The following is a 26,908-nucleotide window of genomic DNA, read 5'->3' as shown; positions in this document are numbered from 1 at the left end:
CAAATGGTAAGCTAGAAACAAATAAGCCCAAGGAGTTATCAACATTGCACTCACAAATGAGTCTCTATCATTACATATACAAGTATTACCTGCATTTAGTGCATGCTTGTTATATATTAAAACAGCCATTTTATAATAAAGCTATAATGACTCTTCGATTTCTGTCAATAAATTGTTTTATTAACCTGACAAAAACTATCAACCGAGTGTCCCTGGTCGATACTTTTTCTCGTTAATGAAACCATGTATCAACCTTATGAAAAGGCGATACTTGTATATTACTAATATCAGTCTGTTTTGTGTCGTTCCTCTCGAACTGTTTAGAATTGAGACTTTGTTTTCTGTGACCAATCAAACGATATCCAGTATCCCATTTGATACAGCTACTGTGAAGCTTACAGCTGGGTGTTATTGTCTGTGTGAGTGTTCTGTAAGATTATGTGTTTATAAACTGTGTGCATTATACTAGTGTTATTGACAAAAACGTTAATCAGTTATTCCACTTTTATGTTTGCTGTTTTGCGTGTTTTTACCTCATAAACGGAAGATACGGACAGAGCATGATAACGTTCCATCAATGTAAGACGATCATGACTTGTTACATTAGCATACGTTGTGGAATTATTATTTTCTGTTTATATGATAAATATTTGTTTTGTTTTTGTTTAACGTCCTATTAACAGCCAGGGTCATTTAAGGACGTGCCAGGTTTTGGAGGTGGAGGAAAGCCGGAGTACCCTGGAGAAAAAACACCTGGCCTACAGTCAGTATCTGGCAACTGCCCCACGTAGGTTTCGAACTCGCAACCGAGAAGTGGACGGGCTAGTGATAAAGTGTCGGGACACTTTTTTTTTTTTAATCAATCGGCCACCGCTGCCCCCATATAATTAAAAATTAATAAATAATAAGTAATAATACAATTTGTTAAAATTGAATAACTGAACATATCTATACTTATTGTATTATCTAGTTTTGGAAGATGCATTACGGACTCTTTCTGACAAAGTTGGACAGATAGGGGACAGCTAACATGAGTCAGCTAGTATTATTCAGCGAAGAACTGTATCAACACATTTTCTAGCCATCCTGAACGTATGTGTTCAAATCTGGTAAGATGTTCTTTTATGTTCTAAGAATAAAAAGACAAGGGGTTTCAAATAATTGTTTTCGCAGACCGCAAAGGTGTGGGCCCTCTATCCTTCAGCATGTTTTTCATACTAAATACATTCTCACAACGGTCTTAGGGCGTCAAAATAAACGACTGTTAAAAATAACATAAATATTTTGTTTGGTAAAGAAAAGAATGCATGAAAAGATGATGAATATAAAATTCCCAATATTTAGTTTTTGTGAATACAAAATGCTTTTAAAAAATCGTTTTTTGAATTATTGTGATATATAAATTTCCCGCAGATATTCAAAGACATTGATCTAAAAGATTCTACAAAGCGAAATTCACTGAAAGTAAATTTGATGATATAAGTCCTCATCTGTTCATTGTCAACGCTATCTATCACAAAGTTTTCATACATTGATGTTACATCGCTAAGTAACATATTGTTTTCTCATTATTATTTATAACAATACTATTATATTCACATTTTTACCTACAGAGAAGTATAAAGGATATTGAAGATAAAATCACAGAGAAAATGGAGACTTTGCCTACAAACGATCTCGAAATGAACACCACCCTTCTTGGTAAATATCGACGGTCATAGACATACTACATTTTTATTTTCTAGTATACATATAACATATTATTATTTACTTCTGAATATGCATCTTTTATTTGATTCGTTATTAATAACACGAGTTAATAGAATTTTCTTTTTTGTGTTGACTTCTTACATTTTGATCACTGTTGTTGATGAACTTCATTTGCGTTTTACAGGGCATCTCCGCATCTTGAACCTAGTGTCCGGATTCGACGAAAACGTTACGGGATGCCGTGATTCTGGCCAAAGAGTAAGCTAAATATGAATATATTGTTGTAAAGTCTATTATATTGGTGAGAGGTAAAGCGAAATGGCCGGCATGCACATTGGATGCACATTTGCCTTTCACCTCAGTGGCCGAAGTTCGATTCGCCCGATCATGTAAGGGGTCATATGTATCTTTGACAGCAAAGAGTTTTGCTTCTAGAGGGTTAAGGATTTTGTGTCGATTCTGAATAATGCTTGATTATAAGTATTAAATAGTGTGATGACATATATAAGCGCATCTTCGAATTCAAAGAAACTGCCCTGCAAGTAGGGCGTACGAATTGTACCTGCTGCCCCCATTGCATGATCGTAAGAGGCGACTAAACTTGGGATCTTATCTTTTCTCTTCTTTCTTGATAACTTTCTTCTTCCTAATGTCTCCCTTGACACTGCCTCACTTTTGGCCTTTAGTTGAGCGTTCGCCGCTGTGAGGAAGGCTTTGGGTTCTGTCCCCTGGCCGATACATACAAGAGTCTTTAAAAATGGTAGTTGCTGCTCCTGCTTAGCGTTCAGCAAATTAGGAGTGGGACGACTGGTTCGCCCGTTGTCAGTATAATGTGACCGGGTGGGGTGTGCTTCTGGGTGTCTTCGGCAGTATGCTTCAGTGAGGTAGCACTCTAAATCGGCAAAAGATCAGGCCTATCACAAGGAGACTTAACACAAACATAGCGCAACCTCCCAAAACACACATACGCACTCATCACACGCATACATGTCGCACGCACGGGAGGCCGTCCTTAAATGACCTTAGCTGTTAATAGGACGTTAAACAAAATAAACCAAACCACACCAATCAAGGAAACTGTATGACAGGTGGAAATAAGCAATTTAATTACTGGTAAAGGGACGTTGTGTCGGGTGGAAGTAAATAATTTAATTACTGGTAAAAACACTACAGGATTGGTGGAAGTAAACAAAAAATATTACTGGTATATGGACTGTATGACGATTGAAGTAAACAATTAAGTTACTGGTAAAGGGATTCTATAATTGGTGGAGTAAAACAGAAGCACGCCGCACGCACGCTTTACAAAAGGTACGTTCCTAAACAGTTTCGCACCAGCTGATGTTTCCTATCTGTCGAGAACGTGCTGTAAATGTACCCTGCATTCATATTGTTATCACAGTGAGAGCCGTACGTAGTTTCCATTGGACTTCCACTTACTTGATAAGAGCCTTAGTATCCGGAAAATATTGCATAATATGTATTTAAGGGGAACGATAAGGAGCAAGGCAATTGTTTTTCCTGCTCAAAAGAACAATACAATTAAGGGAACAACCAACCAATTGAAAAAAACGATTTTTGAAACAGCCCCTGTGTATAGAAAGTTGAGCCAAGGATAAAATGTCTGGCAGCCACTGATTGGCCAGTATGCTATGAAGCGAGAAAATAGATATGAAGCCTGATAGGTAACTATCAATAAGAAATGTTGATATAAATTTCGGAAGTCCGATTGAAGTTCAGGTAATAACAATTAACAGGTAAACATTTAAGATTTTTGATATTTTTTACTGCGAAATTCACCCATTTTCAAAATGGCTACACTGGAGAAAATTTGAGCTGAAGGACCCAACTATTTTTTTTTTGATTAGGTGTTATATCAGACCCTAAACTTTTGTTATAAACCAAAATTGTCATATTGAATTCAAGAATTTAAATGAAATACTCGAAAATGTTAACACTAAAGTCTATGGGAAATCAATTGGTTGGTTGGTTTCTATAACCATATTTTACACTGTACACTTTTGATGATAAGAAATCCATTTGTTTTGTTATTTCACATGAACTTTTCCTAATTACGCAATGTCTCTAATGTCGAACCGTTTTTAGAGTTGTCAGTTGACGTTATCACTCATCATTGTCAATGAGGAAATTCAAAATCTTCGCATAATTGCTATTGCGCTCATTGCAGATTTTGTAATTGTATTATTCCACCTGGGCGCATAGTGATTTCTACCTCACTTTCCAAAGATGACTATTGAAAATGTTGGATTAGGATCGCTGTTATATTATACAAGAAACTATTAAATGTTTTACCTATATTTAATCCAATTACGATTGCATTTTATAACTTGTTGAATGAAATAAAGCAATAACAGTTTAATCGTAATCCATCGTCTTTTGTTTTTCCAGTCCAATCTACTAGGTTTGCAGGAAAGTCTTATATTGAATGCACGAATATACCTGAGTCAACATAACATCCACGAAAGGTTTGACAACAGTGGCATATCTGTGTTATTAGCTGTTGAAAATTGGAGTGACCTTCCAGAAGACTACTCAACAAAATATGGCAGAGTAGAAGTACACAACCCGTATCTCAACTTACCCAATCAGACACGGATGTTTATGGTTCGTAGCATTAGAAACGTGATTCAATAATAGTTGACAGCTTGTTATATGAATTGTTATACTAATTTATTTGTCTTTGTATATCTGTATGTCCGTCCGTCTTTCTGTGTTTAATAACGTTTCTTTTCTCTGATATGTCGTGGACCCCAAGGGCAGACTTGGTTCATGTTCACATCGTAACGATATACTATCAGATAGCCACTCCAAACGAAAAGGCTGATGAACAAGATATCTCATGACGCACTAGACATATTTGTTTGAGTTACAAGGGGTGGGGATGGGGACATATCTATGGGAATCCCTGCTCACTTTGCTTCTACACCGCCATCCATAAGTTCCTACATTATTTAATGAAAACAGTTTGAAATTCTGTAAATCTGATTTGTTCACTAATTTTATCAGATATTTATGCTTTAAAATATTCTATTAATTATCGCAACATATATTGACGACCTTCAAATTCTCGAAATGTAATATTTTTGTAATATTATATCCGTTAGAAATTTCGTTAAATTGATAGTTTAACGCAATCACAAAAGGATAATTCTTAGAGAGTGTAATCATTAATAGCACATTCTAAAAAAGGGTCATTTTTGAAATATCTTGCAAACCAATAGTTTCAAGAAATTGCAAAGCTAAAATTTCGAATGCAATTATAATACTTCAAAAAGTCAAAATAATGCGTATAGCTTTCATGAATGAAAGTGTTTTATATTAAAATCAATAATGTGCTACATTAAAAAAGGATATAAGATGCATTAAATGGATACGGCTGCCATTGCGACACAATACTACACAAACTGTTTCTAAATATAGTGTATGTTTAATTCGTAAGTATGATATATTAGGAACATGCCAATATGTGTGTTCAATTAAGTTTTAAACTGTTAAACTTATCCTTTTACATGTTTGCAAGATCATACATAATCAGTACATTTAAATATAGATGGTCAATCAATTACAGGTCAACAGGGTGTTAAATGTCGAAAGTATCATTTTTATGCACTCTCCACATATAGAAAACAAAGAATTATATTAGTTGAAATAGTTCAAAACAAGTTTATTACAACAAGATAAAACAAATATCCAAATCTTGTAACACACATTATTACGAAAATTCCTCAAACTAGGGGATGACTATCTCATCCAATCAGAAACCCACTTTCCTTGTCGTCATAAAATAATTCTTAATAAGGGACACCACCATATAAAGGGGAACATTTTGTAAAGTGAGATGGTCAAAATTCTAGAAATCACTTGTATATGTCATTTCATAAAATCATCTATACATATAGTTTACATTAAGATACGTCATATTTCAGGTGATATCATACAAAGATAACCCATTCGACTACTACCAGCCACCAGATCATGTAAGTGTCCCCGCCATGACAACATTTGCTTTCGATGCCGACGGAGAGGAGGTCTCTGACATAAATTTCCGGATGGAATTCCCTATATTATCTGAATCGAACACTAGTGACAACGCGATGGACATGCTACTAAATGGTACCCAGTACATGGCAGCCTTCCCTGGAGGGTTTTTCAACAATTCTCCAGCTATGTTGTATGTTAACATTTCTATGATGGGATCCTGTCGTACCTATGGAAAGTACGGAACCACATTACCGACTCATCGAAACCTTGATTTCTATGTACATACGAATGAGCGGATGTTGGTAACGAAATCCCGACCTTACAACTTTATGTATACATTTATAGCAGGGGTTATACAGCTGCCCATCTATCGAACACCTGTCATTATCATTGCGAAATGCCAAGGTACAAGTATATGATATATCAATTTATAACTTTTTTTTACCTCAAACGTTAACATCATCATTACAGGACTGTATCAAACACCAGTCAAATGAATATCATTTTTATAATTTTGAATCACTACTTATTTTATCGTACTCAGATCATAGCGAGTCATTAAATTTTGCCCAATTAACATAATGATAAATTGGCGCACTAATATGAGTTACTTTTGAAATTGTTAAGAAACAATAAAACTATTATTACAGTTGAAGTTAGCGCAATCGTTCTTTAACGAAATGCTTCCACAGGAAAAAAGCGCCGGAAAATAAGATTATTTTCAGATACATATATTTACAATAATCAATAATGAGTAATGCATATTGCGCTGTGCCGTGAATCCTTTAATGCCGAGAATATTATGACAATTAAATACTGTCATTTATTTATTCTTTTGAAGCGAACAAATTTACCAAACTTAGAGACGTTCCAAAAATACGGATTAACCAAATTTCGCCACAAGTCGTAGACAGAACTTCCAGGAAATGGAAACCTGCAAGAAACGTTCAGGTATCATCGTTATCATGTCTTTGAGTTGTAACTTTAGTTGTAACATCCTCAAGTTATCTTTCATACGCTGTTGAGTGATAATTCATGTATCATAATGCTAATATTAGGAGAAAATAGCATTCCACTCTTTCCAGAATCAAGATTTTTTTCCTCTGTTTTTTTTTTGCAGGAGATTCTTCCGATATTGGTATTTTTCTTCCTTTTCCATAGATATATTTGCTTACGATTCAAGCTGCGTTAAAATATCCAGTAAGAAAGTAGTCCGAGTTTAAACTCTACGGCCATATGTCAATATTAATGTTTTCAAAAATCATAATCATACGACGGATATGTCGTAGGACTCCGCTTGACATAAAATGTATCATAAAAAGAGGGCGACCATATAGTTGTCAAAATACTCCCATAAGAAGAATATTTGTCACGAGACAAATCACAACAGCAAACTTTAGTCAAGTGATTCTCGTATTAATGGATATGTGGAATCAATATCAGATTTGTATATAATGCACCGTGTTATGTTAAGAGTACTGTTGGTTTGTTGCAGTTGATTGGAGGAAAAACATCCGAGATAACTCTCAAGTCTTACTTCTTCGGGACGTTTACAGCAGGCGTTAAAATGATACTCCCTGATATGATAGATTTCCAGTCGGTCTTTTTGAATTTCTCTGAGAGGCTTAGAGACGCACCATACGTTTTGGGTACAGTGATAACAGTTCTTATCATTTTTGTCCTCGCCACTCCATTACTTAGAAGACTGGATAATATCGACTCTGCTCTTGTACGTAAGCAATGTACCATTTTACTATGATTTCCTTAATTATTTTTACGATAATGACAATAAATTTTGATCTGTAAATATACCACAACGCGAACGGCCGGTAAGAAACTCTTACTCATTATTCCATTAACCATTCTGTGTACTTGGATTTGACAGTGGTCATATCAGCATCTGGTAGACAACAAAGCCAGTTCTACCTTCAATTATTTCATCTGTGTATCAACTGGAGTAAGGTCCAAGAGGCAAATGGAGTCATCGGTGTACATCAATATCATCGGGACCAGAGGCGAGACAGGAGCACGAATGCTGACAGGAAACAGCAGAAAGGTACCAAGGACTACAAATTACACTCACACACTCAAAGAGATGTTCAGTCAATACTGGCATAATTCTTTGGTTTCCTCCCTTTGTAAGGTCAAATATCCTCATCTGCTTATTGTACTAACAAACCGTCGATCATGTTTTAACTCAGTTTTACTCCAATTGCTATCACAGATCATTTGTTGTGAGTATCTTTTTTCACAATCATGATTTTTTATTGGCAATTTTCTTTGCGGGAAAAATGTTTACGCAATTACATTGATTAACAGAAGCTACAGAATTAACATAGTTCAAGTTAAGTAATCGTTTTTGTACCAATTTTCATTTCTATCTTTAATACTTGACTAGGATGCAATGGGTTTTTTAAGGGTCGCGCAATTTGAATTATTATTATAAGATAATGTATAGACAACGGTCAATATGGATCAAATCAAATCGGCATGTATATTTCATTTTTTTCATTAATAATCAAGGAAAGTGTTGCTATCACTGTCACTTGTTTTATATTTCAGCATCATGATAATTGATTTCACTGCAGACAAATAGAGCATGACATTGTAACACCACACACAACGAAAGTGTAACATGTTATGTGATTTTCCAGAATTTCAGTATTGTTTCTTGTCCGTATCTTTTTGACGTCTTTTGCCTTATAATGTCATGCATCTGTCCGGAACTTCAGGAATCGATCATCCGAACAATTTTTGTTACAATTTTATGTGTCTTTCCAGAACTTCAAAAGAGGAACATCGTCCCATTTCTGTCTGACGTCTGATGTCTTTCTTGGAAATATTAAAACCGTCCATATCTGGCAGGACCAAAGTGGTGAATTAAAATCCTGGTATTTGACGAAAGTTGTTATTATAGATGGGGAGACAAGAAATGCGTGAGTACATAGACTTTTTTATTTATATATTCTTCTATTGTGTAGTTTATGTTTGTTATATTTGATCTGTGCCCCTTAATCAGGGAGTAGTGGGTATTTGTCTATTGAGGGTTAATACATAAATATATTAGCCTCTAGGTGTATGCGTCGATGTTACTTAAGATACCTAATTTCCAAGAAGAACTTAAAAAACAAATACACTTTACTTTTCTCATTTTTGGAAAAAGAAATAAATAAAAATGATAAATGTCGCCGGTAAGCTATATTTAACTCTGCAAAATATACTGTATATTTTATAGAATACGCAGAGGACGTTTCCCTCTTTTTTGTGAACTTTGAATATAGCACGATATATATCAAATATTCATATCGTAAGTTATAATGATACATTAAATGCATTCATAAATGTATAGAACTTCTCGCTTACTTATTTAAATATGCATACAAGGAGGTATGATACTCTCGAATTAACTCTGACAAGTAAACTTCGAACATCTATACCGTATGTATAGTAATAGTGATATATATCATCTATCGTTTTTGCTGTATTCAGAACTAGGCTAACATGCAACAAATGGCTATCGCCCGAAAAGGGAACAGGTCAGACCTGGTGTACGTTGCAAGCGGGACGAACTAAAGGTAACGTCAGCAACATTTCTGAAGTCAGTACCCGAAACATCTTTGACGACAATCTGTGGTTTTCATTGCTGTTCCGTCCAAGTTACAGCAGGTTCACAAGAGTCCAGATGTTGTGGAGCTTAGCGTCGTTACTGTTCCTGTCAATGGTCGCTTCAGCCATGTTTTATGATACACCAGATGACACTCTCCCTTTTGTAAGGATGTCGCATTTCGAACTTGGTTATAAGGAAATATACACCGGGTTGATGTCAAGTGTCATAACAGTGGTTCCATCCTTGATTATAACCTACATTTTCAACAAAAGAAAAATACATAGTGAGAAACCATTAAGTATCTCACATGACGGTGATAAATTTCGTCCCACTGGAAGTCTTCCTTGGTGGTCAATATTCATCGGATACATAGTGCTACTGATCTGCATCAGTTCCGGTTCTTTTTTCACAATTCTATATTCCTTGGAATGGGGACCGTCGCTTAGCATTAAATGGATGTCAGCATTTGTCTTCGGCACAGCGGAAAATGTAATTTTGATTGAACCAACAAAGGTAGTTTGATACAAAGGTTTATTTTGAAAATCCCCAAAGCACCATCATCGAGATATTTTTTGAAATGATATAAAGATTATAGCGTTAATTTGAATGCGAGAAGGAACAACAGCGGCTTAATTTCTCCTTTTTAATTTCTGTTGATCAATATTTTTTCTGCACATCAGTAATCTACTTCGATTTCACTTCTCGTTGTTATCATTTATTTACTTAGGCTATAAAGAAGAGTTAAGAACCTAAAATTACACAATAATATAGCTACATATATGTCATTCCTGGTCCCACCAGCTGTCACATGTATCGGTATACCATCAGTTAAACGAAGGGAAGTAACTCTGATATATCATTAGGTATAGATAACTATATAATATTACATGTTGAAGATTTTAACAAGCTGTTTATCATTTCAGGCCATCGTACTCGCTGTCCTTCTTGTTTGTCTGTGTTCAGAGAAAACTAGTAGAAAGGACTTTCACCTGCCACCTATATCCATCTACCAGACGAAACAAAACATCTACAATCAAGGTGTGTTGTATATTCTATTAAATATTTAGTCTAGAGACAACGAGCAATATCCTGACAAGAGTAACCTTAAAACGCCTCCTTTGGAAATGAAACAGGTCGCCTAACTTAAAAGAAAAATGTAATATTCTAAGGGTTTTGTATTTTCGATGCACTTTTATTAAAGTTTAATATCATAATACTGTACTGGCCTGAGCCAGAGCCCATGACAGTGTCAAGGAATGATTCCGGTGGTCAACTTAATTAGCAAATACAAGTTGATCCTTTTATACATGTATACAGGCCAATTCTGTTGACGCAACCTTTCTAGCACTTTTGAATTATACTATATCAAACTATTACATGATCTAAAGAAGTCAGTAGGGAAATGACTGGTCAGACGACTCTTTACACACGAACGTCAAAGGGTCGTTCATTACATGAGTAAATCAATATTAATGTACATGAACACTTGGCCAGGTAAAACGAGGGTCAGGCGAGTTTATATATTAATTAATTTTACTTACTACACTACTATATCAGAAAATGTATAACAAACTCCAGCCTTGAAGCTGCGTCAGTATACAGAAGATCTTGCACTTCTGACTGTTGCATATGTGATTTATCAAACAATGTCAATAGATTGATAATACATGATGTATATCAAGTTATTGAATAAGGTTAATCGATTTCATATGAGGCAGAAACTCGTGTAAGATCCTGTTTATCACATAACTAGTATTTATCATAAAAGGGGAATTCTCAAATACATTTCCAGACAGGTATCTGTCGACTACGGCGGGGTGTTGCTTTCTACAGGGAGAATCTGGAGACGTCACATACCTATTTCTATGTCATAACTGATGATTACACCGTGATATTATTACATATGACTTATGATATTCAATAATCGTATCAGTTACTTAATAAATAAAGGTAACTATGACTTTCCTCCGTGAAAATCAAGGAGCTAGAGGATTCCTTTCTGTGTACGTTATATAAATTGGAGCTATATATGTTTCATTTTGTGCATTTATAATTCTATTTCATTTTGAATTATTATACCTAAGGATTAATGTCTTTTTGATTTCAGTGACAAATAGGATGCTAGTATCAAATATGACAAGGGGTTAAGAAAACGAGATACTGAGTTCTATAGAATTGATCGTGTTTATCCCCGTTTTATGCAATACTTTTGAACTTTAAAGAAAAACTTATTTGCTGTACATATCTGAATAATTCATATTCATCGTATAACTTAATGACCTCTGATATACAAGACAGTATTGGGGAAAAAATTGTTTTCGCCCATTCTTATTGACTGAATATAATTTTCAAATTCGTGATATATAATACAGTAGTATAAAATGATAGTTTTCGCTAATTCTGATTTAATATCACCAAACATAACCTCTCTTCCTAAGAAAATATATTCTGAATTATGCCCCCTTAGAATTCTCTAGCCATGTCCAATACATTACTTCTTCCTCGGCTGATATGGTTTTCTCGTGTTAATAAAACCATATAGCAACCTTATAAACGACCACACAATTGTATACATTGTATACCCTTTCCAGGAATTGTCACCAGACGAGAAGTTGATTGCCCGTGTGATAAACCAGAAACTAAGGAACATATACATCGTCGGTATAAGCTTCGCATGGACAGAAAACTGAATAGATTACTGAGAAACTTCGTCTTCGGACTGATATACATTGGTACCCTTTTAATGATTATTTCACAGCAGAGAGTTTCCGATGTATGCAGACAGAACATGCACTTGAAAAACATTTTGAAACCTACAAAAGAGGTAACCATCGATAGGTTCTTGATATTTCTTAGGGACTAAACACGATCGATGACTGTCTAATGTACACTAGGCGTCAGCTTCTGCTTAGTATTAATATCATTTTTATTTAGCCCTGATTCCTGCTATTTAAACAATGTGTAACACCTGAAATTGAAAATCGGAAGTGGGCGTGAGCTTCGATTCACTTATAATTAAAGCTCGAGCCCACTAATGTATGAGATATACATAAACTTCAGTAACGTACCCTGGTTTGTATTCCTTGCATGTCATTGTGAAAAGATGTGAAAAAGGATCAAAAGCGGCCGTGATATCCGACGATGCATCGACTGTGGAACGGAAGTAGTCTGTATATTTTAGACCGGTATGCAAAGGGCAATATGATTGGTCGACCTCTCTGTATATTATACTGTAAGAGTCAACCAATCAATAGACTACTCTTGGTCCTCAGCCGATACATCGTCGAGTGTAACACCTTGTTGATGTAGTTGGAACAGGGGATAATACATTTTGTTCTATGAAGACTAACCAGAGCAGACGCATATGTACTGGTATTAAATACACATTGAAAACAGTTTGTCCTTAACGTATGTTAATTTTTAGCTATGATGAAAATGATACTTTCACTACTTTAAAACACGTGATATTTTCCCACTATCGTAGGTCGACAGTGAATGTTTAACCCTCGGCCTTGCTCTTGCAACTTCACATACTAATAACAACATTAAATTCTATGAACAATTTCTGAATCAGATCAAAACGACGGAGGAAGTCTGGGAATACATTCACACTGTAGTGCTTCAGCGGTTTCATCCTTCGAAGTTCTACAATGGTGAAATGAAATCTTCCGATGAGCTGCGATTTTTTGAAGACAATTTAAAAATGGGACCACTTCGTCTGCGCCAAGTTCGAGTTTCAGGTCAGTTCAACCTAACATTATAATTACATGATGGAAAATTAAACTGTGTATCAAAGGAAAATATATTTATCATATGCTGGGTAATTCAGATACACAAACGGATGGGCCCAAAGGTTAATGGTCAAGGATCAACGTCACAGGATCAAGGTGTCAAATCGGCTTTAATTTCAACAATCATCTTCTCTAGAATAAGATATAATGACAAAAGATAATTTACATTGTTGGATGGGTCTAGATATTTCCATCATCAAAATTGAAAATTTATAACACCATTACCCACATGCTTTTCACTAGGAAAGTTAGTGAATTTTTTAAAAACTTTAATTCCGCCGTGATTATAGTTTAAAACTAAATTGTACTAGCAGGTATAGATATTAGAAATGGGAGGTCTTTAATAGTTAAAATATTGAGAGTAAAATTGTGTTGAGTGTCGGAATAGATTGTATGTACATGATAAAATAGTCAGATATTTGACTCATGCAACCGTTAAAGCTGTGTGATACTTGTTTAAAATTATTGACGTTAATCTATCCGTTTTAAGGCGTTTGTACAATTCCATCATTCATGAGGATCTACGGTATCAGATGTGTCCCTGACTATGATACGGATACAGAAGATACAAAGGACTACACTTACGGTATGGGACGCTTAAATGTACTTATAATACCTGATCTTCGATAGTTTAAAACATATCTATGGTCGAGTCATGCATTTGAACCGTCATCGTCTGACATAGATATCTCACGTCATCTGGATGTGATGATTTTATTTATTATGTATTTATTTGTATATTGATTTATTTATCTATTTAATTATGTATTTATTCATTTTTAAATAATTTTAAAATGTTTCCTGTTGGTTACGGCAATTTTATATCTCCCTCTTCTTCAGCTTAGAAAACTTAGCGATTGCGAGTAAATTAGTGTATATGCAGTGTAACTTAGGCTCAAGCGCTAGAGTCGGTATCATATAATTCATGACGTGGTCACTTTGTGACGAAACAAAACGTCAGCTAGTCGGTGCTAATTTGAAAGGATTGATCAATGCAATTTAATCATTTTCACCTGTTACACGATGATCTCTGTACAAAAAGCTAAAGTCAAATGAGTAGTTTATCAAAAACAAGACTTAATATGGCGGAAGTACATTTTACATGGATAACAACAAATGCCTGAAGGTACAGCCCCTAGAACATCCGACCAAGTTACTACTAAATGCGTCTCAATACACGTTGTGCGTGACAAGATAGTAAACAAAAAGTTGTTACCTTTATTGTTTTTACTATAGTGGTGTATTTAGGTAGATTCTCAGGAACTATATTATCTTAGCAACTACGACCGCTGTAGTTACCAACATTGCGACTTTTATTTTCTTCGTACGGTATTTCAACGGTTTGTTTGATGTGACTATAATGAGAGTATCTCATTTTGATTGCGTATACCGTAGCATGCCCGTAGTTGGCAACGAACATATTAAATGAAGCACTATCGCGTTAACCATAGATAATGTTCGTTATAGCTGTTTTAACCATTTGAAAATTGTTGTGAGATCGTGTTATGTATATCTATTTAAAAAAACAACAACATTTTGTTGCAGGTTGGATCCCTGCGAACACGACTGTTTCTTGGAATGACGTCACCACACCGTACCGATATCATCACAATAATGACAAGGAAATGCCAACGTACACAGGATATTTCGGAACGTATGGTAGCGGAGGCTATCTCACTGATTTGGATATTGTGCCTACAAAAACAATTGATCTCATAAATAACTTGACAAATGGTGCTTGGCTTGATGAAAGAACCCGCGTCCTTTTCGTGGAAGCATGTCTCGTGAACAAAAACAACATGTTGTTTACCCAAGTCCAAATCATGTTCGAATTTCCAGGTACAGGCGGAATATTCACGAAAACAACGGTTGTATCGTCCAATCTCTACCCGTATACAGACACCTTTGACTTTATCATTCTGTTCCTACATGTATTGTTTGTAATCACCGTCTTTGTGCGGTTCGTGTTTGTGGTTGCTAAGGTTATAAAGACCAGAGGCCATTCCTTAGTAACAGCAATCCAAGTCATTGATGTGTTGCATCTTGGAGTTTCCGCCACCGCCATTGTGTGTCTTGTCATGAGATTGACCGGCACGATCGCCGTTCTTAATGCACTAAATCTGGATATGGGTAATTATAACTTAAAGATTTAGAGAATTAAACAAGGAGCTAAGTAACTAAGTGTATGTTCACTGGTTGATCTTGATTAAAGCTATAAAGGTCATGTTTTGGTATATTTTCACTTCACATTTTAAAGGAAATTTTAACGGAAGTAAACAAGGAGTCAGCTGACCAAAGGTCAAGATCATTGAGTCAATGTTGAATGTAAAAATTTGTGTCAATTAAATGATCAGCATTTTGTTATGACATTATGAAGCAAAGTTTATCAGAATTAAACGAGTAGTCAGCTAAGTGTCCAATTTTGTACGTTTAACATGAATATTTTGATGATATTACGGATAAGATTGGTTTAGCATTAACCAAGGAAGCAGCTGATCAAAGATCAATGTCACTGGGGCAAAGGTCAAGGCCATTTGAATCAAAGTTCAAGGATAAATTTGATCTCTGTTAATCACAATAGTTGCTATTGGGTTGTGAATTTTATACTTCATATCAAACAAGGTAAATCAACAGTACTAGTATTAACAGTACCGTTTTCCCAGGTAAAAGGAGGTTAAAAAAAACATGACTTTGAACTTCTCCTTTATCATTCTGTTTAAACCTGAAAGGAGAAATTGCACTTCTATATAATATTATAGTCTGCCTCGAATGTCGCATGGATTGTGTTTGTGTCATATGCAAAGCGATCTCATTTGTGCGTAGATATATCAGGTTTTCATTGAAGTTTCGGTGAATAAATAATAAAACCCCCCAAAAACCCCCAACAAAACAAAACAAAAACGAGAGGCTGAAAAAAAGAAAGGAAGAAAAACGGAAAAAGCAAATATCCACCAACGGAAATCGCACACACTAATATCACACCAATAATAACTGCTCTGACAAAGAAAAAAACATTTCGAGACTCGTTACACTTAGACATGTACACAGCGACATAGCTACTTAATTCTCAGTATGAAAATATTGTGCATTATTTTAAACGACGGCACCTATTTCCCCTAAATCAATATCGACTCGTCTGCAATCAATATGCTGATCAAAGGTCAGCACAGTTTGATGGCATAACTACTTTACAAGGTGGCTGTCGGCGCTGTAGCATCTTCAGATCAATTACTTACGCCTTCTTTGATACGTATATATATATATTATTTATGCATGTGCATTATCTAAACGGAATATCAGTTACCAATTAGTTTGATTTGGTTTAGTTACATTACATTCGTATATATATTTTACTTCACTGATAACATTAATGTCGCTCTTGCATTTCAGGAGCTATAAACATATTAAATATGTACTGGAATATATTAATCTTAAACGTATTTTCATCTTTGTTATTGACAGGATTTTACACGTCCTTCGGACTGGTCTTCCAATGGGATGAATATTACTCCATATCACTGGGCATGACCACATTTATCGCTATCCTCGATCTACTCAAACATTTGTCATTCAACTACCACATCTTCCTGATGTACAGAACAATATTGGCATTTCGCGCTGAGCTTTTTCAATTTACAATAACACTTACAGTCCTGATTGTGGGCTTCGCGTGTTTCATAAACCTGATGTATGGCCATACAGAAGGTGGCTTCAGAAGCATACCAATCGCGATCCAGACTCTGTTTCGAATGACAATCGGAATGATAAAATTCCGTAATGACATTCAGGTAGCAGTTACAGGTATGTTAATTGCATTTGCAGTATACGCGTTGGTCGCCACCGTTTGCTTTGTGAACCTTTTCGTTAGTTCACTGGATTATAGATTAACAACCAGTAAGCAGCTTATTAAAGACGGGTTGACATCTTTTGACTGGCACCTCAGTGGACACTTCTGGAATAGACTAGCCAGACTATTCACAGTATGTGGAGCTACAAGACCAAACAAACGAAGAAAGAATGGTCTGTTGCTGTTTGCACATATTCAGCTATGGAAAAGAGAATTTCTAATATCAAAATGTCACTTAATTATAAATAACATCCTATATATTTCATTGTTTCGGTTGTAAATAAATATTTTTGTATGAAAAGTAATCAGGCAAAACCCTATAAAATGTGTATCTTTATTCCGGCTTCCTTTTAAATACAAATTTCAGTTCGCTATGATGTTGTCTTAAATGAAATCTTTGACGAAATATTATGTTTTACTTGTTATGACCTTTAAAAGCATCAAAATTTCAAAAACTTGTTATTCTCATTTCAGGACTCAAAAGTGGAATTGATCTACAAAAGGTAACACAATTGTATAAATGTAGCAACCGTTTAAAGGTTTGTGACTGGTAGATGTCACGTTTGTTTATATCTATTTTATTCTGGGTGGCTTTTTTGCTTTCGTTGTTGGATGTTGTCATTTATAAACATTTAAAACATTTAAACCTGATAAACTAATACTTGATGCGTGCGGCTGTGCGTATCATTAATATTTAACCATCCTATAGTTGTCCTGATTGATCATAACTTGATTGGATTGATGTTGTGATCTGTAAACAGTTATTTGTATGGTTATCAGATACATCAGATACAATGAATCACATTAACTCCAAGTAGTAAATAACCGCATCTTTAAAATTTGAAAAAAAGATGAATAAATAAAAATCTCAAACACCAGAAAATTCTAATTTGTTGTTGAATTGTCAATGGCAAACGTGTTTTACACACAAACAAATGTGAATGATGGATCACATATTTGTAATATTGAATATTGAAGGAAACACATTTTTATATGATTTTGACTTAATTCAAGATCAATAACATACATTATCAAATCTAAATTGGACTGTCGGTTAGAAAGTAAATGTATGCATAATATGTATAACTTGTTTTAATAGATACTAAAATTGTTGTATCTTCGATTCGTTACTTGCTAAGGAAATTCAAAATCAATATAAAGTTGATGCTGCTAATGATAAACAATGATGCATGGTAAAGCAATGGTGTATTAGGTGTTTCTTCACAAACGAAACAGGATTGTAAATATTTGGTGATTTACAGATCACATATTTTCAGTTATGTTTATTCAATAAACGTTTCCTTATTAACGTTATTGCACGAACCCTAACACTTCCCCTAAAACCCGTTCTGGCTGGTTTCAGGGGCGGGGTGCAAAGTAATTAACTTTTTTTCCCTTTCATACCTAGATGGTATTTCTTGTGAAATTAACAAACAACAATGATAACTAGAACATGTCCCCTCAAGATATGTTTTTTTTGGTTGATGAAAATGTGCACGTTTGACCTAATCTATAATGTTATTCAACATTTGCATGTAATGATGTTGTGAATCTATTACACTATATTATCCTAAGTTCCCTGATTTTTACAAAATTGACACCATTGTCTGCCTTTTCCATTAGTGTGCTTGGTGAAGTAAAGGAAACCACTAGTCGTGCATGTATTCAAGGTGTATGTTGACACTATAACTATAGGCTCTCTTTGCCCTGAATCACAGAAATATATTCGATTTAGTTTATATTCTCCAATTTCGTCAAAGTATGTACATCTTGTATATAGATGAATTATAGCATTATCATTAAAAATATAAATTTCATTTTCAGTCTTCGTGATTGATTCAAAATGCAGCATTCGTTATCAGACCCATCTTTGCTAAATTCTAGTACGATATTGCAAAAAGGCCTTTTCCCGCAGTTTTCATTTGAAGAATATTTGATATTTAATCATGCTGCTTAGTAAGCCTTCATGCTTAATTTGTATAACGTGTATTAGACATGTTTACTTGATCACAAAGCCATGTCAACAATATGAATATCTAGGTATATCAGAACTCGTGAATTTTAGAGAAAGTTATATCCCGTAGGCCTTTTTGGTGAGTTTCTGTTCGAACAGTAAAACATAAGTGTTGTTTAGAGTTTTACTTTGTGTTTTCATTAAGGGAGAATTAAGCTTCTGCAGATTCTTATCGAAAGTCATCCAACGGTTTGGAGAAGACACCGATTTAGAGAAAACAGCTCTACAGACGGTTTTACTACAGTTGAAACGTAGGTGTAGACGCCGGGCGACACTTACCGGAACACAATACAGGTACTTACCGTGTGTTTGCTGACATCTATCATTATTTCATTATCCAATTATCTATTCATCAGATTGACGCTATTAGGCAATACAAGAATGGATTAACAACAATTGTCTGTGTAGTCAATTCATCTAGTTTGTTGTGGTTTGGACTTGTAGATGTTGAGCAGCTAATTTATCTGGAAACACTACACTACCATGTTTTCTGCGTCCTAGTGAATTGGTAATAAACAGTCAAAGACGTAGCGATATTACTATAAACGTGGTTATTTTCGCGAGGGGGTGGTGGTGGTAGGGGGGGGGGGGGGGGGGGGGGGGGGGGCGCAATCAAAATGACTATGTGTAATTAGCGTTAATTCCCCCCTCGCGTAAATGTCCATGTTTACAGTACTCCTTCGTTCCTTTTCATAATCATCAGAGAATACACACATAATAACGAAACTATACTTCATACTCCAATTCGTCAGAACGAAGTGCAAACAAAAACAGGTTTTCCTGGAGCCTGTTGTAAAAGCAGTACCCTGGTTATAGAACAAGGTTTTCTGGTAGAGTGAACGTCTTTCGCCCGACATACAAATCAAGGTATCCGGAAAATCTCACATTATTGAACTTCGTTTTTTCCAGATACTCTATCGACTGGGCAAAAGAAGATGACACATTGATCATTGAGTTCTTTGGTGACAAGTTAGACTATAGAATAAACGTTGACTGGTATACGTTATCTGATGCCGGCCGACAGGGAATGATACCGTACGGTAATGCCACCGAGCCACTCAGTATGCTTTTTGAAATCAACCTGTTTAACAGAGGCCGTGGACGTGCAAACACAAAGAACATTGACGTCATGGATGGCAGACACTCGCAGGTAAGTGGACACTGGTAAAGTGGAAATAATAAAAACCTTCATAAAATAGTATCAGTCTTCCTGAGTAGTATCCAGGTGTAGTTCTAATGCACTGACATATATCATAACTAAATTATATTACATCAACATTGTGCATGTAATTCATCTTAAATTTATCTTAAAATCTAACTATATCAATCATGATCTACATTTTTAAAAAGAGGAAACACGGACAAAACGTCTTCACTCTTCTTAGTTACACTTAAATCAGTTCCACTGCGCTATCATATTATCTAATATAACGTTTATTGTTCAACAATACGATTTATTTTGAAGTGTATTGTGATGATCAAAGTCCCAACCAACGTGTTGTCCTTTCGAACTACATTCCTGATCATGAGCAGCGGTAACCTTGGTGATTGGTGCCAATTTAAAGCCAGTCATTTGGTTAAAAAAGAAGGGGAGGTAAAAACGATACACTAATGAAAGCAGTAAACTTTAATTGTTTTATTTATTGATAAAATGCATTTACGGTGTCTAAATTTTAGGAAACTACCAACTGCTTTTACATTAAATCGATTGTAGAACATGTAGAATCATAGAGACATCCATATATTAACTGATTGATTTAACATTGATAACAATTAACAGACTCACTGAGATTATGATGTAAATGTTCACTTTATGATAAGCGATACAGTTACTAATTGAGTGTGGTAAATTTGCCATTTTTAATAAAATAATACTATAACTAACGTTTGCTTCAATTTTCAATTATGTCACCAGATACATCCTGTATTATGTTTTATTCTAGGTAAACTGCCGAGGTTCTATTATTATTTTTCAGGTATATTTGTCTGCTACCGTCTCTAGCTGCCCACAGTACGTCATGGCAGTAGCCTGTGATCTTTGGCCTGGAGTTCCACTTGTCATCCAGCAGAACAATGCCATCGACTACGTTCTCACTGAAAAAGGGGATGTCTTCCACCTTCCTGGACAGTGCAAGAAAATAGTATTGATGTTTCCCGAGGGCTGTGTGTCACTGGACACGGCGATCACGATACTGGTAATGCGTATTATGGTTTATAATGGTCATGACATTAGTTATTATAAACGCACTGATTTTAGCGATCTCACAGTTTCGCACATTGGTGATTGTTTTCTAGATTCTAGACAGTGAAAAACCCACATGATATGCTTAAGAAATTGTATTTGTAAAGTGTTATCTGATCAAACGTAAGTTAATGCACTGCGTTCAGCTCTAAAACAGCCACACATAAGATTTCATGTACTACTAAATATATAAATTTACAGCATGCATGTTCTTCTCAAACTGAACATGACAGCTGTGTTATAAGCTATGTAAATATCATACAAATACACATCACGCCGTTACCGACATAAACAACATTATTTGTATGAAATATTTTACTACTTCACATTATGTTTTGGGTATTGATGAAGTGACTTTGCAAAAATGCGGATTACATTCTGACGTCACATTATAGACAGCACGTTAAGAACCACAATAACGTCAAGGGTTAGACTTACCTGTATTCCTCAACATCTTGACTATGATCAACATATAGTACATATAATTTACACAATGTACGAAATTTACGATACTCCTCACTGTTTCTTGTTAGCGCTTATGGGGTGTTTAATCGATGGATTGTTCGAATTTATTTCGTAAATCACAATAAAAGCTCATATGATTTGCTAAATCTTGTAAATGCGTGTTATTCGATGTTTTGGTTAATGCAAAACATTTGACTTTTGCATGTTTGAAATTATTTCAAATTATCCAGAATCTACTGTAGAACATACTGAATTTAAAAACACAAGAACTATGGTGTAACTGAATATATACTTAATAACAAATGTATGACTTGGTGTAACTAAATCTTAGCGGGTAATTGAATGTATACTTATTAACGCTTTGATTTCCCGGTGTAACCTAATCTTAGCGGAAAACTGAATTTAAAAAACAGACACGCAATGAGGACTTGTTGTACCAAATTCTTAGCGTATAACTGAATTCAGACATAAATGCACAATGTTGAATTGTATCCAAATCTCCGTAGATAACTAAATTAAGACATATGGGCACAATGATGATTTGTCGTTCAAAACTCCGAGCGAATAACTGAATTTAAACACATATGCGCAATGATGAATGTTGTATAAAACAATATACAAAGACTACGATCATTATATTCTTAATACGTTTACCAATAAGCTTACTACTTTATTGGTCTGTTATTTTTTTAGTTTGAACCTGGTGAGGAATTCCCCATATTACATGTCTTGGCCCATTGTGACGTGTTAGGTCCGATCACAGTCCAGTTCAGGAGGAATAGGAACTACCAACCGCAAAATGGTGAGTATCCAGACAATATTGTCTGGCATCATGAATATACCATATGGTGTATTCCAATCAATGACTGTACAAATATCGATTGAATCTAGTTAATGGTCAAGGGATGTTAAAAATGATAGCTAAGTAGAGAATTTGGATGCGTCGATAAAGCAATTATCTATCTCCATATATTAATTCAAAATTAAAAAAAAAAAAAAAAAAACATTTTTCAATGAAAAAGCTGCGTCGCGAGATTTAGGGATTGACATTTTCAATGAGATAATACAGGATAAATAAGTGATATACTTCATCTCCATACTGTCATGTATGAATTATGTCGACAGACCATGTCCCAGAAATTAAACTTCTGACAAAAGAAGGAGATATGGACTGGAAAGAAGGAATCCCTGGTACACAGACTAACCCAAGTGACTTGAGTGTCCAGATTGAGTGTCTTCGAAGAGGGTGAGATTTGTGGCTGTATCACTAAGATAAACTTATCGAACACACAAGTTATGTTAAATTAAGAAAAAATGGCAGAAAAAGGGCAAAAAAAAAAAAAAATAAAAATATGCTAAGGATTGTCTACGTTTTATAATTAGATAATCTAAACATTGCCTGTTGTTTGGTTTGTCCTCGGTAACCTTTCCGGAACTAATTGTCTTGTATATTTTCAATGTTCTCATCAATATTGTGTTCATGTCATTCCCTCGTCGTGTCGAGTTTCGGGCTAGTTTTACGGTTTCGACTGCAACTGCATGTTTGAAATATATGCTGATGTTATAATAAATTATCGTATAACAACCTATTTTTTATTATTGAGATGACAAAACAAGGTATGGATGGTACTAATCATTTCATTATCCATTGTAAGGTAATTAATGTATGTATGTCTATTGCAGAGTAAAGACATCCATCACGGCATGTGAATACAACTAAGTCATGGTAAGTACACTTGGGACTGGTTTTTGCTTTATTAGTCCCCTGCCGTTTGAAAAACGGGGGGACTATAGGTTTACCCTCCGTCCGTCTGTCCGTCTGTCTGTCACGCAATAGTTGTCCGGACAACTCCTTCTAAAGTACTACGGTTTAAATTAAACTTGGTATACATGATCAGTATAACATGTAGTTGTGCATCCCACATTTTGTTTCTTTCGAAAAACCAATTTCAATATGACCGCCGACTTCTCATTGGTTGAGACTTGTCCGGACAACTCCTTCTAAAGTACTACTCCGATTTTAATGAAACTTGGTATACATGATCAATATAACATGTAGTTGTGCATCCCACATTTTTTTTTTTTTCAAAAAATCATTTTTTTAAATGGCTGCTGGCTTCTCATTGGTTGAGGCTTGTCCGGACAACTCCTCCTGAAGTACTACTCCGATTTTAACGAAACTTGGTATTCATGATCAGTATAACATGCAGTTGGGCATCCTACTTTTTTTTCTTCGAAAAACCAATTTTCAAATTGTCCGCCGATTTCTCATTGGTTGAGGCGTGTCCGGACAATCCTAAAATCCTAAAATCTTTCTTTTAAGTCATTGCAAAGAAAGCCTAATACATGTCTTGGTGAGTTGATATTATTCCTTGAAACAAGAATACAATAAAACCTTTAGTATTTTATAGCTATATTATTCTTGATACCCTGATTCAGAATTGATCCAGAAACGAATGCTTTTCATTCCTTTGTACGTATAATGTTTTTAGCAAAGTAGTACACTGATGATTCCAAGCTAGGTTTAAATAATTTCAATATTTTTTTCCATATAATTTGACATTTGAATAATGTTTTTACAATGCAATGACTTCATTTTAGGACACAGGAAGGGAATGCTTTTCGGCATGTACAGAAAAACTATCCTAACGAAGCATTGACGTAAAGTCGGACGTAATCTTGGACTTTCACAAGAGAGGCGAGCGCAAATTGAAGTGAAGAAACCGATGACTCTCAAGGAAAAGACTTGTGTTGTATTACAGGAATGGATAAAGCGAAATACTGGAAGATGTCAATACGAAACCCGCGAGATCTCGATGTGACTTTAGACTTGGCAGTTTTTCATATAGAAATCTAATATGATTTTTAAAAAGACTTCTTATTCCGTTCTACGTGCTTTTTGGCTTCGCTTAATTTTGTCATTGAACATGTTAAGTACTTTGATGATGTTTTACCTAAAACTTTATAATTGTATGCGCCATTACTAATAGTCAAAGTCATACTAACATGATTCAAATAATGAAATCCAAATACAAGGTAATATTCACAAGTCAAGCCTTTTCACAACTTTCTTCTTAGGAAATCAACTAAATAATGCTTACCTTAGACCTTAGATCCTAATCTAAGGTGTCACCATTTACCAAAAGAGCCACCTATTGCATTTCTGTTTCTACTTATTATTAAAATGTTCCTCTTGATGAATTCATGTTCTGAAATGCTGGCAAATTTAAAGAAAAAGGGAATCACCCAAATTTCTATATTTTTTATATATATATATCAGTTAGCAATTAAACTTTGTTATCAGTGTTATGAAAGTTTTAGCTTCTAGTATTGCCAGGTATAGTGGTGTCTAACCCTTCTTAATCATTGGAGTAATCAATTTTGTATGAACAGAACGAACTTGTGACGAACGTTGTCATGGAAAATCAAGATTTAGAGAAAGATCATTAAGTGAAACCAATAAACATGTAATGTTACATACGCGTTATACGAAGCACTGTATAAAAATACACACATGTAAAATTAATACGCATTCTAAAATTAAAACTTGTTTCATACCCCGATGAAACTAAAAAAAAAACTGATCTAAACGCTTGCAATTAATTTTTGAAAATGATTTTCTAATTTTAAACATGTTTTATGTACAATTTTACTGGTTTTAAATGGGATTATTTTTCTTCTCAAATCAATACGCAAAGTCAATTGTATTGTGACGTCACATTTTTCGCGCCATTCTCGGCATTTCCTTCATAGAAATATGAAAAGAATTTTTCGACCAATCACATTTGTGTATTTACCATGAAAACGAAGAAAAAATTATTATTTGCATATAAAAAAGGAAACTGAATTTTAACTCAAATTGACAAATTCACTTAAATAATAAGATAACTTTTCATTATTTGCGCAATATTTGTAAGATTGCATTCTAAGAGAATTTGGAACTGCATCTATATGGCAATAATACGCTTCTTTAGCACTAACTTTAAGCATTATATGCAATAAATCGTTGAATCTGAATATATATGACAGATAGTCGTGACCTTGAAAATTCCTTTTAATTTTATATTTGTATATAAACAAGCATTTTATCAAACATGTCGAATGTGAAATCGAAGCCACCTCTGACCTTTCAGTAACATCACTTCCCTTGATTTGCCTTGTCGCCACCCAAATTTCATTTCAAATTGTGACATGACCATGATTTAACCTATATTTGTATGGCGGTTGTCGACGATGAAGCAGAACACTTATGCTTCCTTTGACGTTTTAATTGATGAGTTTAAAAATAGCTTTCGCTGTTGAGTTTTACATGAATATGCATATTTCGACGATAACATCAGAGTTTTATGGAATGCAGACAAGATGTATTTTTTTACCGAACTCATAAAGTAAAAGATCGGGTTAGTACATAAAAGCAACACACACATTTTGGTTCTTAAGCAGCAATATAATTATTTCATATATTTACGACTTAATCCTTGTAATTCAGAGTGCTTCTTCGAGCTTGACAACTATATTTTCAAGCTTACAGGTCAATCTACCACAGCCTTAGGGGTGCCTTCAACGACGCCTAGCAAATTATGTAATGATAGTGACAAAATGCATTTATTGCAACAAAAAAGTAAGCTATCTTTGATATAGAACACTCTTCATCAAATCAATTATCAATTAACAGAGTTATCGAAGTTAAACGAGGTCTTCGAGTTAAACGAGTTCGAGTTAAGATTCAACTATGTAAGAAAAACGTCAAAAACCCTTTCAAATAACATTTTCATTCCAAGGGAACCCATTAACGATTAAGTAGTGGGGATATTTTTTCTACGGTTGGTCACTTTTTCTCTGTACGAAAAACCGAAAGAATTGAAGCAGATCATTTTTCTAAGAGCACTCGGTTATGGTTTCTTCTATTAAATAATGACCCCGCGTAAAAGTTTCTACCCCAGGACATTTTTTGTCATGTTACACCGGCAAACAGATTAATATTGCCCTTTACCGAACAAGCGCTGATTGGTCAAATTGAAGTCTTGTATTTTATAGATATTCCATATAATTCTATTTTTAACATACAACCTTACATTATAAATTCTATGACTACATTATTAATATATATATTAAAGAGGCTTGCCCGTTGAGTTTTTCATTTTATTTTCCTTATAAAACGCTGAAAAGTGATATTAAAACCTCATTTTTAAATATTATTTATTTAATCGCAACCCGCAATAAATCTAAT

The 26,908-nt window shown here is 34.7% G+C and overlaps 1 protein-coding gene across 1 annotated transcript; it reads left to right on the top strand.

Annotated features, from left to right (window-relative positions):
* Positions 1-13,600: 13,600 nt before the first annotated feature.
* LOC117341531 (polycystic kidney disease 2-like 1 protein) lies at positions 13,601-25,288 on the top strand. Its single transcript, XM_033903405.1, has 12 exons — positions 13,601-13,696; positions 14,656-15,240; positions 16,573-17,130; positions 17,432-17,460; positions 19,117-19,265; positions 19,881-20,121; positions 20,437-20,565; positions 20,948-21,166; positions 22,372-22,480; positions 22,804-22,924; positions 23,362-23,404; positions 24,280-25,288. The coding sequence occupies exons 1-11, from the start codon at positions 13,624-13,626 to the stop codon at positions 23,396-23,398; spliced, it is 2,250 nt and encodes a 749-aa protein (XP_033759296.1). The 5' UTR covers positions 13,601-13,623; the 3' UTR covers positions 23,399-23,404; positions 24,280-25,288.
* The last annotated feature ends 1,620 nt before the right edge of the window (positions 25,289-26,908 follow it).

The sequence above is a fragment of the Pecten maximus genome, chromosome 13 (genome assembly GCF_902652985.1).
Source record: "Pecten maximus chromosome 13, xPecMax1.1, whole genome shotgun sequence".
Taxonomy (NCBI): Eukaryota; Metazoa; Mollusca; class Bivalvia; order Pectinida; family Pectinidae; genus Pecten; species Pecten maximus.
The sequence above is the reverse complement of the archived record's forward strand: the minus strand, read 5'-3'. Positions and strand labels throughout refer to the sequence as shown.